We start from the raw sequence: 14,958 nt of genomic DNA on the forward strand, positions 1-14,958 counted from the left end.
TATCGACATCATCGTCATCATGGTCGTCGTCGTCGTCGTTATCATCATAATCATCATCGTTATCATCATCATCATCATCATCATCATCATCATCATCATCATCATCATCACCACCATCATAATCAACATCAATTATTATCGTCAATACCATCATTACTGTTATCATTATCTTCTTCATCATTATCATTATCATCATCATCATCATCATCATCATCATCATCATCATCATCATCATCATCATCATCATCATCATCGTCATCGTCATTATAGTTTCTTTTCTTTTCCTTCTTTTTTTCTTTTTTCTCATATCTGGCACTCTTCTATTTAGGCTGTTTCACATTTACGGTAATTTACTTTGCTGGATTATTGCATTGCATGGAAAAATATGGCTTTATCCGAATGCTATTTAACAAAGGCAATACACTGTACGATTATAGTCTGTGTGTGTGTTGTGTGTGTATGTTGCGTGCGCGCGTGTGCACATACGTGTATTCTACGTTAAGATATACGTGCACGCGCGCTGGTCGTGTATGCACAACTTCAAGTGTATGTAATCATTGTAATCTTTCGAAAAGGCAGATCCAGTATTCATAAAAGGATCGTACAATGTATACTCGATCACCTCTATGAAAACTGCTGGATTTTGACGACAGATTATAAATGTTATTTGTACACTAGCATGTAAAAAGCATTATGCTACGTATGTCATGATCGTTCATTTTCCGCTTCTTTTTTTTTCCTTTTTTTCTTTGACAAAGTTAAATTGTAGTCTCTTCTAACGCATACCGGTTCATCGAGCATTTGAATGTGTATAGCTATCGATTTATGTATACATGTTCATATGCTTCGTTTATAGATATATGTTCATGTATAGTTATCGATGCAACAACTTCTGTTCTCATAACTGTATATTTATAAGTGTATGTATATACGTGCTTGTGTGTACATGTATGTGTATATATATATGCATATATAAATATATAAACACACGCATATACAAAGGCAGAAAGAAGACACCTTCCACGCGTAAAGTGTCTACAAAAATATTTGTGTAGTAGACCCAGATTTGCGGTATAAGATTCGACGTGGTTGCGGATCAGCCACGTGTTACCAGTCTTGAACGTAGTGACTAATTCGTTCATGGACGATGCTAACGATCTTGTAACAACTACAATATATCGTACGTCTTTTTGAACCGCGAGCTTCGACCCCGTTGTTGCCGATTTAATTTCGCACTAAATAAAAGCAAGCAAGTAAACAACATTCACGAACGACTTGTTCATTTGTTCAATTTGTTGAACATTTTGTTCATTTCAATAGGGCCAAAATTCAATGTCTAGAATCTCGGATTAATTCCGGTTGTTGTTCGGATTCGAAAGAAGCAACTTAACTGAATACACATACATTTTATTCAAGTATATGTATAAATATATATATTATATATATTATAAATATATATCATATATATTATAATATATCATATAATATTATAATATAAATATATACTATAATATATTATATAATATATTATATAAATATATATATATATATATACATACACATATATATGTATATACATACATATCTATGTACGTATGTACACATGTACGTACGCACGCGCGCATACACTCAAACACAGGCGCAGACACAGACTTACACTAGGCAGACAGATAGAGACGGACAGACAGGCAGGCCGAACATGACGTGCGCGCACGCCTACGTATATACACACACATATACATATATATATGTATAAATAGGACGTAATAAAAAATAACCTATTCTACAGATACGTATTATCAAAAGATTTCGAGTGATCGTAAAAATATGATGTGACACGTTCAAACTTTTCCATGAACCGTATTTTGTAAATCTGTTGTAGCAATCTGTGTATAGGACTCAAAAAAATACCTCTTACGTTATCCATGTACGCAAGGTGTATGTGTCACTAAGTAGAAGAACGGAACACGGCCCAAAACTGAACCGTACGGATGGTCTTCGAACGCTGCATCGAGACGCGTTACTTCCTTTGATTACAGTATTACAATATAGTATGGAAAACCAGAAAAGAAGAAAACTAGTATTATTTACAATCAATATTGAATTATTTCCAACTGAATCGTATGAAATGAGTGAAAATTCAATCATTAAATGAACGAAATGCTCTTGCATAACTTTTAGATGATCTTTCTTCCCTTTTTTCCATCACTCTGTGGTCTTTTCATTTCGATGCTGCGTTCGAAAACTCGCATATGATGCGTATGTACACAGAACCGAGCTGTTCGAGACTAAAATCGTGTCTATTGTGTACGATACGTACACTTTGTTAATTATTTTCTATTAAATTACTATCTTCTGTAAATGCAATGAATGTGTATAGTATAACGAGTTTGGCGAAAACGCACTCGCATTGGACATACGTGATCACGTGAATCGTGAATGTATAAACGAGAAACGGATAACTCAGTGTGAGTCAATAAAGATGGGAAGAATGACAGTCTGGAACAGCTCCGACGTGGCAATAAAAAATTTGTTCGATTCAACTCAAGTCTAAAAACTGGCTACTTTTCGTACAGCACTACGGTAGGCTGGAGTTTAGGCTTTCTGGCAAACGATAGTTCATCATATGATATGGCGGGCTTGCAGGACTTCCCGGTTGACTATTCATACCAAGATTACTTGAACCACGACCGCGTTTTCGCCTTTGCAATATACCTTTTCTAACCATATAGAATCGAATCGTACTTATCGGAATTTTGTACTTTTCCGAAGCAACTTGAAATGTCATACCACGTGCTACCATATCCGAAGCTTGCTTCAATTCTTCTTCCGAACGTCTTTGTCGTCTCTGATAACCTGAAAATTACACAAAATACGATGAAGCGGAGAAACTATTTTATCCTGTTATCGCTTGATCCGATAAAACCTTAACTTTTTGATATAAATATAATGCCTAATGTACTCGATAATTATCGTTCAGTGTCCAGTGTTTATGTTCAATATCGAAATGTTACGAAAAGAAGAACATACGTTATTTTACACAAATTTTAATTGTGAAACAATAAAGTTCCTGCGCTGTTTTCTCAATTCCTTTTTTATTATTTGTTCATTTTCTTCTACTCTACTTTCGTTTCTTACCTTCGATCGCAGGAAACGGACTACTAGGATTACAATTACTGCTTGGTACCATACTAATAGAGTACGGTTTGACTTCATGCTGTTGGGTAAACTGTTCATCCGGCTCCATTTTAACCATTCCTGGTGTTTCAGTTAATGTCGCTTCACAAGCGCTAAGGGCTTTTTCCAAATGCTGTAACGCCTCGCTATGTTCCATATTCATAAAATTTGATGAATTCGGATTCTGCGGAACTGGTGTAGTACTGTGTGATGGAGCGCTTGCTGTACTAGTCGCAGCAATTGACGTAGTCTCTAAAAAGGTAGCACTCGAAGTTCCATCATCAGATGGAGTTTCTTCGCCTTTATAATCAGATCCATCCTGCTGTGCAGCCGTAGATGGTGCAACAGCGGCATTAGAGTCGCATTGTTGAGAACTACCTTCACTCGAAGAATTATCATTCCCTTGAGTGGATAAACCACGAACCTAATAATGATATTACCGCCATAAAGATTAATCGAATCAACATGTACTTGTTCCAAAACATTACTTACAAAGATAGATAGTAAATCGGTACTTGAACAGTATCGTTACCCACTTACCTGTAAAACTTCAGCAGCTTGCATTAATTTACCTAGCTGCTGTTGCTCCACATATACTTCACCACGATACATAAACTCCACTAAAGCTTGAAGTTCCCACATCCTCATATCTCTCAAAAATATAATAGGATGAGTGCATGGTATTTCTAATAGCAAACGTTCCAAATAATCACTACAAGCGGACAGTACCACTTTGTGACATTTTATAGAGCCTCCGTCGCAGGCTAAAGTGACATCGACAAATTGTTCAGAACTTAAAAGTTTTGGAAATGCACTGTGCATATTTGACTGATGAGAGTTCCATGAAACACAAAATTGTTGGCGGTCCCCACCGGGATAATTACCCGGGTTATGTAAATTGCTACCGCCTTCCATTATTCTGCAGCTTTACAGCAATTTTCCTGTCAATAACAGATTTCCTTTTATACATCACCTATTTTATACTTTAACAATTCAAAAAATATTTTTTATCAGAAAAATGCTGCAAACGATCCAACATTGAACAATACATAAAGCACAATTTCAATTGTTATGGAATGAATATCATGAATAATTCCTTAATTTCTGTATCGTTGTAAAATTTATGACATCACTTTATATATTATTCCAAATGCTTTCTATCTTGTCATAGATATTGCTCGTGTTGATATTATTATCAAATTTTCTCTTTCCCTGTATCTACTAAACGATGTTATCTTTTACCTTCATTTACGTAAAGGTATGTGATGTTAAGAATATTTGATGTATTTCGAAGAAACTCATCAATGCAAATTCATTGAACTTCAAACCTAACATAAATAGCAATAAATAAAAGCTATATACAAAGATTCGATAGGCAAATAGATTATCCAATTTCTTTTACTAGAGCATTGTAATTTGGTAAAGTGATTAAACAATAAATCTGACAATAGAGTCCATTCATAAAAATAAGAAATATATGCTTGCTAAATGTAGAATATGAAAAAACCAAATATAAACATAGGAGATAGACTTACTTAAGAAAATTTGTTTAATACAATGTACAATATGGCTGTATTACCAAAGAAACTTTAGTATCAGTTATACGCGTTCGACTACTGCCATAAGTAATTATATATAAATACATAATATACCATTGAAAAATATAAAAGATACAATTACGATCGGATATTCGAATTAGTAATTCTACCGTAGCTCAGTAGAATTAGAAACGAGGAGGCCAACATCGAGAAACTTTTAAAGAAATTCCATGGCACTAGCCGAGAACGAATGTGCAACAAAACAAATCTGTCGTCGGAAGCACATAAACGAATTCCTCGGGAAAAATGTTTAAATACAAACTTTAGTTACGCGGCGTTTATCGTAATCACGTGCTCAAAGCACACTAGCCGACAGGTTAACCAAAAAATATTCAATGTACGCGATCAAGTATAAGATTTTTTTGTCAATAGAAAAATGGTGAAATCTTTGTGGGAGACGCTGTCGGCGTGAGTGCCATCACCCCCCAGGAACGCCTTGAACACAAGTTTCGTCTTTCTTTTTAATTTCCGATATCAAATCCTATCAACTTTCCGAATGTAGACAACGGAATGTAATATGAATTTTCCAATAAATGATTTCACTCACGAATTTCCAGCTCGATCGACTCCTTTCAGATTTTCGCGTCGCTTTCGGGAAGAATCCCTTAAGAAAACATTCATCCGCCGAGATTTGCACTAGCTAGGGGAGCTGGAACGAAAGGGTGGGGGTAGTAAGGCTGGGGGTAGCTTAGTGGAACACTAGCGCACCTCTTTCCTGTGAAAACTCTTACGAACGTTCAATTTCCTGAGCCTCACTCTAAAACTCTTCTATCTATATTTATGCATTATTTATCTACGTATGTATTTTTACTATACGTCGTGCAAATTTCTTGCTCTTTTAGTTCAATAATTTCACCGTTTTATACAATCTCTATTAGCAAATTAATATTTCAATCAAAATATTTCTATTCTACGCTTTTTATCATACTAATCTTCTATCATATTAACGGATCATTTCTCATTTTATATTAAATCTCATCTTCTATCGAACAACTACACTAACGACACGTACTTCATGTTTTTACCGGTTGAATAGTTTGAACATAATCGTTTCTTTGTTAACGCCTCTCCATTTTTCCTTAATGCGAAAATTTTTACGAATCTCGACAAATCTAATTATGTTGCATACTTGTTAATTAAAATAAGACGCTGTTTCTCCAAACTGAATTCTATATTCTATACACATTCGCGCCATTACATGAGAACGCTCCACAAATTTTAACGAAATTAGGTTATCAACATCTTCATCGATTCAAGCTTCCAACGTATAGCACCAAAATATTAAAACACTACTCAGACGACAATTGGTTAAAGCGATTATTTTTATATTAACAACTTTATGCCTCTATGTTTTTAAATTTTCTCTTTCTTCACTATATAATTTATAGATTCCTATATTATATAATTTTCACCTATATAACCGATTCAGACATATCTTCTATTAAAATTATCGATTGTGTCGCAACCAATGAGAATAAATTGCTGTATGGTTAATTTTATTCGTGAATTTAATTGGTTTAGAAAAATATTCCAAAGTAAAGTAATTATGTATCTCTTTTCCTTTTATTGACAAATAATTATTATTTGATGCGATTCTGAGTGTTAATATAACTAATTATGACGAGATGTAATTTCATGAAATATACATATATAAGAAATTGTTATTAAGCTCTAATACTTTGATTCATTGTATAATCTTAAATCTATGTATACCATGATTGAAAGATAACTGTCTTTTATTGTGCATGGTATTAGATAAACATTGATTTCATTGCATTTTACATCTGTCTGTCTATCTATCTATATATATTATATTTTACTACGGAAGAAGGAGGCGGAAGCGCGCGAAATATGTCTAAAATAGGTGGTTATGATACGCACGATGATGGTCCAGGTTTCGTCGGCATTAGATTTTGTCAAGAATGTAATAACATGTTATATCCAAAAGAAGATAAGGAGAATAAAGTACTAATGTACGCAGTAAGTATTTTATATATATATATATATATATATATATATATATATATATATATATATATATATATGTATATGTATATTTGAAATGTACGTTGCTTTTTTAATCAATACATTGAAATCTGTTTAATTTAATCAATTTTTTTTTTTTAGTGCAGAAATTGTGATTTCAAACAACTTGCTGATAGCAATTGTATCTACGTAAATAAAATTATGCACGAAATAGAGTAAGTGGAAATAATAACTTGTATATTCATACATTCACAACAACATTTATGAAATTTTGACAAAAACTTGTATAAGAGTACTTTCCTTTTAAGCATATACTTAAGAGCTCTTAAAAAAGGATTTGTTTAATACATTTACTGCTATTCCATCTTACTGTAATTTTTATGATTTCAGCGAGTTGACACACATTGTTGCGGATGTCATATCAGACCCTACTTTACCAAGAACCGAAGAGCATCCGTGTCCAAAATGTAACCACAGAGAAGCAGTATTCTTTCAAGCACAAACAAGACGAGCAGAAGAAGAGATGAGATTATATTATGTGTGTACTAACCAACATTGTTCTCATAGGTGGACAGAATGAAGTTCTACAAATAGTTTGTACATATTGAAAATCTGTATTTTTATAATATACAATACATATTACATACAATAATATATAATAATACGTAATATATACAATATGTACTATGTAAAAAGGAAAAGAAATGTAATAAAATATATAAATGTTTTGTTTTCTTATTGATATACTTGATTGCAAAATGTGTGTGTGTGTGTGTGTGTGTGTGTGTGTGTGTGTGTGTGTGTGTATATATATATGATATTATATCAAATTCTAATAAATACATGTATTTAATATAACATTCTTTAATAATCTACAGTTATACTCATCAATATAATATTTATCATCTAATGCATAATAGATTGGTTAAAGCTGATAAATTGATGGATTTATATTTTTTTCTGAAGTTTCCAAGTACTTTCGCGCACGCGTGTGACAAAGTTATTTACGCCTTTAACCAATTTTGTCTAGTCTCAAAATTGTTTTCAATAAGAAAAACACGTTATCTGGAAATTCTCCTCGTTTCTGGAATTTGCATCTAGGAGGCCATTAGCAGTGATACAGATTGAAGTCTATAATGCTCTCTTGTCTTTATTTTATTAGAGAAACGTTTACGCGAGACTGATTTAATTGATTAATGGGTGCAGCGCAGACGACTAAAGTTACAGAAAAAATGGAGAAGTAAAATTGATCTTTTATAATGTCATATTTCTTTATGATTGATATCTGAAAGTAATTATAGGTTATCCGTTTTCGGATACTACATATTTCAGTTCTCAACATCCAAACAGTCGAGAAAAAACAGAAGAACAACCTCGCGTAAACAGCAACGCGAGGCCACTATCAATTGAAGGACCATCTAACATGAATAACACTGATCCGCAAGTATTTGAACCATTACCAAACCAACCTAGGCAACCAACAACTGTACAAGGATTGCTTAGATTTGCTGTAGAAGCAGGCAATTCTCAGAATAGAAACAGTAATATCCAATTACAACCTATGGATGAAGAAGTTGGTAACATAAATGTGTATTAACGTTATAGAATATCCATAGGAAATTGATTAAAATTGAACCGTATTTACAGAGGCGTGAATTTCTGAAACAAACACTCAGCTCGTTATCGTGTAATGTAACCGAAGAACTACAGAAAGCTATTAAATTGTTGTCAAATGTAGTTGACCTGCGGCCAGACAATGACACATCAGAACACGAATCTGCATTAGAAAGGATTGCAGATTTTGTAGATAATATAGATATTGCTAATGATTTTTATAAAATAGGAGGTTTTACAATATTTGGTCCATGTTTAAACTGTCCTCATAGCAGTATTAGATGGAGAGCAGCAGATATAATTGCAGAGCTAGCTCAAAATAATCCCTTTTGCCAAGAAAGATTTCTAGAAACTGGCCTATTTCCCACGTTATTGAATATGATAGATGCAGATCCTGTAGAAACTGTTAAGATAAAAGCTCTGTATGCAATTTCCTGTAAGTAAAAGTAAAAGGCTTTTATTTAAATAGCAGCAGTTGCATTGATTTATGCTTTGTTAATTATTCATTACATCTATGTCATATTTACATTCATTTATAATTGACGATACAAATTAGTTATACGCTAAATATAGGCATTGTTCGAGGGCATCCAATATCCCTGACATACATGGACATAAACGACGGATATTCCGTCCTCTTGAGAGCTATGCAAAGTTCGATAAAGAAGTTGCAAATTAAATCTGCGTTTCTCTTATCGTCTCTTTGTAACAAGGAAAATGTAAATAATTTAAAATTAACCTTGGTAAATATGGGTTTGATCGAGCAAGCGATAGGTTTACTGGCCATCGGTGATCTGCTTCCAGAGATAAGGTAGTATACGATTTCCATCATTTTTTATACCACCGAAGCAAACTAAAACAATCCTTCGTGTTTCAGAGATCAATTGTTAAACATCCTCGATGGTTTGACCAACGATGATTTTCTGCCTGCTTTAAAAGAATGTCGGCGCCCGGAACTGTCCTTACAATCTACATTGGAGCAATACATAAGGGATTTGAAGCAAGAAGAAAATCCCGAGCAGATAGATGTATGTTATCGGGTGTTGAAGAAAGTTTTCTCTGATCAAGATACAAATCAAGAAAGATAATTATAGTTTATAATAATATCGGATTTCCTTTACACGAATTAAATTTGTATATCATAAAATATGATTAATAAATAAAACAAATGTATTTTTTTTCATTATATTCTATATATTTTGTTTTATCAATCGATCAATGAATCTGCGAATAACTGATCCTAGTTTTAGTAACAACTCGGAGATGGCGTCACACGTTTTGATTGTAGCAATAAGCGTACATTTGATCATGTTGGCACATGTTCCTATTACACGATTGTATCTTTTAGTCACGCATGTAACGATCCTACATAGATATGATTAATAATTGATAATACGATTTTATATAGTATAAGTTACGTTTTATGTTATACCCTTGTATGCAACAGTAATATTAACTGCAGAACTTCAGTTATAAATAAAATAATGGTAAGGTAAAATAAATATATTTAAGAAATACGTATCTCCGATTCCATTTAAAAAATCGCAGTCGTAAGTGCATTGCTTAGTTTACGAAAAGAAAAAGATCCTAGAAGGATAAAATTGGTCCCACTACTTAAACAGGAGCTACAATCTGGCTTATTGCATATTATATATAACATTGCTCTGTTTGTATATCTTTATTCACGTTTTCTAACTATAGTTAGTGGTAACATAAGTTTAAAAGTTGGAAACACGATGGGTTAGCTATAATTTATGAACTTGTCAAAGAAAAATAATTGTAACGATTTCCCTTTCACGTATAATATCATTTTGCACAAGAAACAATCACGATGCGCAGGTAAATTTGAGTAACCGATGCTTACACATTTAATTGGTTGCTTAACGTGAAACACGCGAAACAAGAAAGTCATGGGGTTAACCAATTCGTTTTTGTTGGTTAGAAACGTTGCCTGTTTCCCAATTTTGCATTCTTTCAAATTTTGCAATATTTCTTTGTATCTTACCTGAACCATCTTTATGCGATATTTTCTCTTTACGATTATACGATTATTAAATTACGTCGAATTACGAAATTTCTAATTTTACGTCTAGTTTTACGCTACCATATTATGGAACGATAAATTTACAAATTATATTTCTTCTATGAGAATAAATATTATTTGATAATTGAAAATGATATTTCAATATTCAAGGTATCTATATTCTAGATATAGCGTAAAAGGATAGAAATATTTCATCTATAAATATTTTTGATTGGAATAGAAAGAAAATATCCTATATCAGTATTGTTATATAAAAACGATGGAAGTTTTAAGGATGTTGAGGAATTTGTTTTACAGTAAAAAATATTACCTACATACGCAAAGCGCGTTGTTCAAATCAATTGTTTTAGCCAACGACAGGTCATTTATTTTCGGAGAAACGTTTTCCAAATGACTGACATTGGTATTGTGAAAAAGTATCACGACGTGGATCTTCGATTTTTGCGCCAATATTGACATGTTTTCTAATTACACAACTCTGACGTATGTTCTTTTCAACTAAAATTCGTATATTTTTTCAGGTCGGACGTCTTCTGGCTGCAAATACATATAAAACCTTATGCTTGGAATAAAATTTAAATACTGTTCTATGAACGGTCAACATAACGGATACTGAAATAATCAAATATCTTATATTATAAACATTATTTCACTAAAATAATATTTTAAAATTCTCCTTTACATCTATGAGAATCTATGAAAATCTATGAAATATGCGAGAGAATACGTATATATTTTGCAAAAATTTAATAGGAATTCAAACGATTTAAACTGAGATTAAAGAGAGTTGAACAAAATAGCGCGGAAAATTGTATTCGTTCGATCATTAATTTTGCGTCATTAATTTTGAGCGTAGTTGTAGGATGTAGAATGCCTTGCACATTATTCGTTATGCGCATATGTACTATTTTCTATTCGGTTGATAAACCAGGTCGGTTCAAATCCGGATATTATCAGAAGTATGAATTCACGATTAACTTATTATACGTAATTATCTGTTTGTATCTGACAGTGTACGTTTTAACGATCCGTAAAAAATAGTCAGAAACTATTAAAAATATAAACTAAAAATGCTTTATAATAATTTTGTGTTCATATATATATTAATTATATATATATAATTTGTATATCCTTATATATATATATATATATATATATATATATATATATATATATATATAAGGATATACAAATTAGTTTGACTAGAATATAAGAGATATAAATCTTTCATTATTAATAGTAAGAAAGTTAATCGAATTCTTTGTCGTACGAGATTATACGTATACTGTGAAAGATTGTTATAATAAGTTTAAAAATAAGGTTGTTGAAGATCGTTCTATGCAACAGAGCCAATTTCGCTGTAATTTTAATTATATCTAATTAGATGTTAATTACTTCAAATACATCGACAATTAAAATTACGATTAAGAATAAATGTAATTTATTATGCCCTACATAGCGTATAAAATACTCATTTTACTTCGATTAATTTAAAGCAAATTAGTTTGTGAATTCTCTCGTGTTATACAACCTCGTATCCGTTATCGCCAATTAATTATCGAATTGTGCCATTACACGCATCGTTGCGATGTGTTTATACGAAATAAAGCTTTAAAGCTTATGTTTCGTCGTGCCTATTCTCTCTATCCGCGTTTTACAATCCCGTCTTGCAACTTTCTAGAATTCTGACGTAAAACGTTTTACGAAAATATATTAATTTATCACAGCATGCCGACCACGGATAAGTTAAACGGATTTATTTCATGGCCAAAATGCCGTAACTCTGTACATAGTTACAATTACGATACATCGAAAATTCCTATTTTGTTTGCGTATTGTATGCATTGCATAGATTTTTGCCAGCTTTGAATTTGCCACAGACGTATAAACATTTATTTTTTTTATGTTCATTACGTTCATTATCGATATTCTGGAAATGACCGTTCGAAGCGTGCGAAATAGTTTCGTCATCGAATAAGCGACGAATATTACCCGTGGAACCGTGACCCGACCTTCCAAGGGTTGAAACGCGGTCGAAAGTAATCCGTGCGACACGCTGTAACATTAGTCGCATAGTTTTCCACGGCGTTCACGCGATAAGGGAGATTTTCACTTCGCATCGGACCGGTAAAGCGAGCAAAATTTCGTCAAAGAGAATCCGGCAAGAGAGCGAGGTTGGATGCGTGGCGTATAGACAGTTCTCGGGACGTACCTTTACCTGCTGTCCCTACCACTTTCTTTGGCCGGTTGGTGGGCACCGCGTTCTCGTTACCGTGGTCCACGCTGCAATACCGTTTCGCTATCTCCTCATTCACCTCGCGATTCGACAGGATCGAAGAACACGCGCGCGTATCTTTCCAACATTCGTCTTCGAGCTGTCAAACTTTCGGAAATCCACGATCCTTCGTTCGATTCTATATCTTTTCACGTTCGTGCGGCGAATCTTCGTCGAGGAAGAGGTCGAACCGTTCTCAGAATTTTCCAAATTTTGTCCCGCCAAAGTGATGGATTGGGCGAAAGTCCGCCTGTTCGACGTTGCTACACACAGGAAGATTGGATTTTGATATTTCTACCTTGGTCTCGCACAAGCAAGCGTAGAGAGTAAGATATGAAATTTTGAACAGTAAAAATAAAAGATAAGAGTTGGCGATACAAAACTCGATCGCCTGCCTTCCTTTGGTCGCTAATCGCTGCAGAAAAATCACGTGCCATCGCCACTTCGAGGCTCACGATTAGTCGTATGCTACCTGGTTGGAAACTTCGCCTTTGATACTCAAGTTTCTATACCATCGCCTGACAAATTTTCATAAAAGAATCACCGATGGTTGATTTCTTTGGATAGACGATACGCGCGAAGAAGATACGCAAAATCGACGAAAGGGACGAATCCGACGCCGATCGTCGGTCAGTGGAGAAACAATCAAACGATAAGGTGATAAGCAGGCTTGGTTGCAAGGTGGAAAGTAGGTTGAAGAGGAAATCCTACGAGGGATATCGCGAGCAAGGGAAACGGCGATCACGGTCTAAATGAGTACGACCGACAAATATGCGCGTGTAGCACCTTGCCGATAGAGAAACCTGCCTCGTATGGTTTTGTTCCTTCCAATCGCTTACCTCGACGAAACTGTTGTGCGTTACATAAAGAGGGATTTTACCGACCAGTTAACGAACCTGGTTGTGCGCGCATATAGGGAACGTCTGTCGGCTACTTTACGTAAGTAAATATGAATAATTTCTTATCCGAAAGTGGCGAAGAACGTGGATGTTACGCATCCTATCATCTACGATAGAGCAAAGAATACGGTCACGAGTCCAGTACGGTGATCTATCGGCGATAGCCCTGTCTTGCAATTTTATTAGAAACTTTCGGAGCAGTTGTCGAAAACAGGGATCGTCTCGTTTGTTCGATAAAAGTTGCGTTTCCTGTAAATGACGCGCGGGTCAATCGTGTAACAAGAAAATTGTTAGAATTTAAAGGCCAACGAATGGATACAGAATCTACTAGACGATTTAGGAAATCGTACGGCGTAGAAAATTAATATTCTTAATTATTTTGCACGCTAATACGCGCGAAGAAAGTACGCGAAACATCGATCGTATACGCGAATTACAGCGGATGGCAGAGAATTTGATGGAACTTGCCGCGCTCGAGCCTTCTGACGGTTGATAAAATTTTTCGCCTTGGTAGAATAGATTTGCGAAATATTTCTGTATCCGAGTGTCCGTGGATAAAATAAGCTGCGAACTTCGTAAAACGACCGATAAGAGCAATATTTTCGAATTACTTTGCCTTCGATGTGTATATCGTGTATATATCGATATGTACATATTCATACGTGCAATTTTAAAGACGGCTACGAAGATGTTGAACAATCACGTATTGTTTATCTAATTAAATGGAGAAATTAAAGAGCGAGCTACATACAATTTTTTAAAATAACTTTTGATCCTGAGGTGGAATGAGGTGGAAACAAATAAAAATAATTCGAAGTTTGACGATAAGATGATTGTACGTTCTCGGAGAATATTTTCTTCTCGGCAAGTATTAAATAATCTGCGATCGCGTTTTCACATAAATTGGATTTTTTGTAAAAAAGAACTTGACGAAACTTTCTTCGCTAAACGATATTACCCTGGTAATTAGGCTACAGATTCTTGCGCGAATTTATATTTTTATCGGCACGATTAAAATTTTGAAAATTCTAACTGGTATTCTCCTTTGGATATTTCATCCATTTTTGAACATTAGATACGCGTTCTCTGTATCTCTGTATCGTTCGATTTTGCAAAACTGTTTCGTTGGCACTGCAAAGTTTCGGTATAAATTGAAATATTGCGCTATGTGCGTGTTGGATGCAACAGGACATCGAGGTATGACCTTTCACCTTAACGATTACCGCAAGGTTCGGGTAACATTTCTTTCCGTTTACGAGGCGTTTAGTTTCTATCTCGCAGTGTCGTTAAACTGTCGTTACGGCACGTCCTCGTGAATTCAAATAAACGTCTTAACTTAAATATCATAGCGACGACTTGGAATCT

At 34.1% G+C, this 14,958-nt stretch overlaps 3 protein-coding genes across 4 annotated transcripts; 2 read left to right on the forward strand and 1 right to left on the reverse strand.

Moving 5' to 3' along the window:
- Window positions 1–2,578: 2,578 nt before the first annotated feature.
- LOC117206410 (broad-complex core protein isoforms 1/2/3/4/5-like) lies at window positions 2,579–5,754 on the reverse strand. Its single transcript, XM_033445737.1, has 4 exons — window positions 5,323–5,754; window positions 3,718–4,118; window positions 3,139–3,601; window positions 2,579–2,856 (listed from the first exon to the last, which is right to left on the reverse strand). The coding sequence occupies exons 2-4, from the start codon at window positions 4,090–4,092 to the stop codon at window positions 2,579–2,581; spliced, it is 1,116 nt and encodes a 371-aa protein (XP_033301628.1). The 5' UTR covers window positions 4,093–4,118; window positions 5,323–5,754.
- A 753-nt stretch (window positions 5,755–6,507) lies between these two features.
- Window positions 6,508–7,410, forward strand: LOC117206414 (DNA-directed RNA polymerase II subunit RPB9). Its single transcript, XM_033445744.1, has 3 exons — window positions 6,508–6,755; window positions 6,903–6,976; window positions 7,152–7,410. The coding sequence occupies exons 1-3, from the start codon at window positions 6,627–6,629 to the stop codon at window positions 7,339–7,341; spliced, it is 393 nt and encodes a 130-aa protein (XP_033301635.1). The 5' UTR covers window positions 6,508–6,626; the 3' UTR covers window positions 7,342–7,410.
- Window positions 7,411–7,744: 334 nt separating this feature from the next.
- Window positions 7,745–9,558, forward strand: LOC117206408 (hsp70-binding protein 1). 2 transcript variants are annotated; one of them, XM_033445736.1, is made up of 5 exons: window positions 7,745–8,001; window positions 8,063–8,334; window positions 8,409–8,811; window positions 8,949–9,186; window positions 9,253–9,539. In XM_033445736.1, exons 2-5 carry the CDS (start codon window positions 8,185–8,187, stop codon window positions 9,461–9,463), a joined length of 1,002 nt encoding a protein of 333 aa, XP_033301627.1. In that variant the 5' UTR covers window positions 7,745–8,001; window positions 8,063–8,184; the 3' UTR covers window positions 9,464–9,539. The 2 variants fall into 2 exon arrangements, with proteins under 2 accessions (XP_033301627.1, XP_033301626.1); XM_033445735.1 differs by having other exon boundaries at window positions 7,746–8,001; window positions 8,094–8,334; window positions 9,253–9,558.
- Window positions 9,559–14,958: the final 5,400 nt, after the last annotated feature.

Source organism: Bombus bifarius, unplaced genomic scaffold, assembly GCF_011952205.1.
Source record: "Bombus bifarius isolate JDL3187 unplaced genomic scaffold, Bbif_JDL3187 scf7180000008006, whole genome shotgun sequence".
NCBI classification, from domain to species: Eukaryota; Metazoa; Arthropoda; class Insecta; order Hymenoptera; family Apidae; genus Bombus; species Bombus bifarius.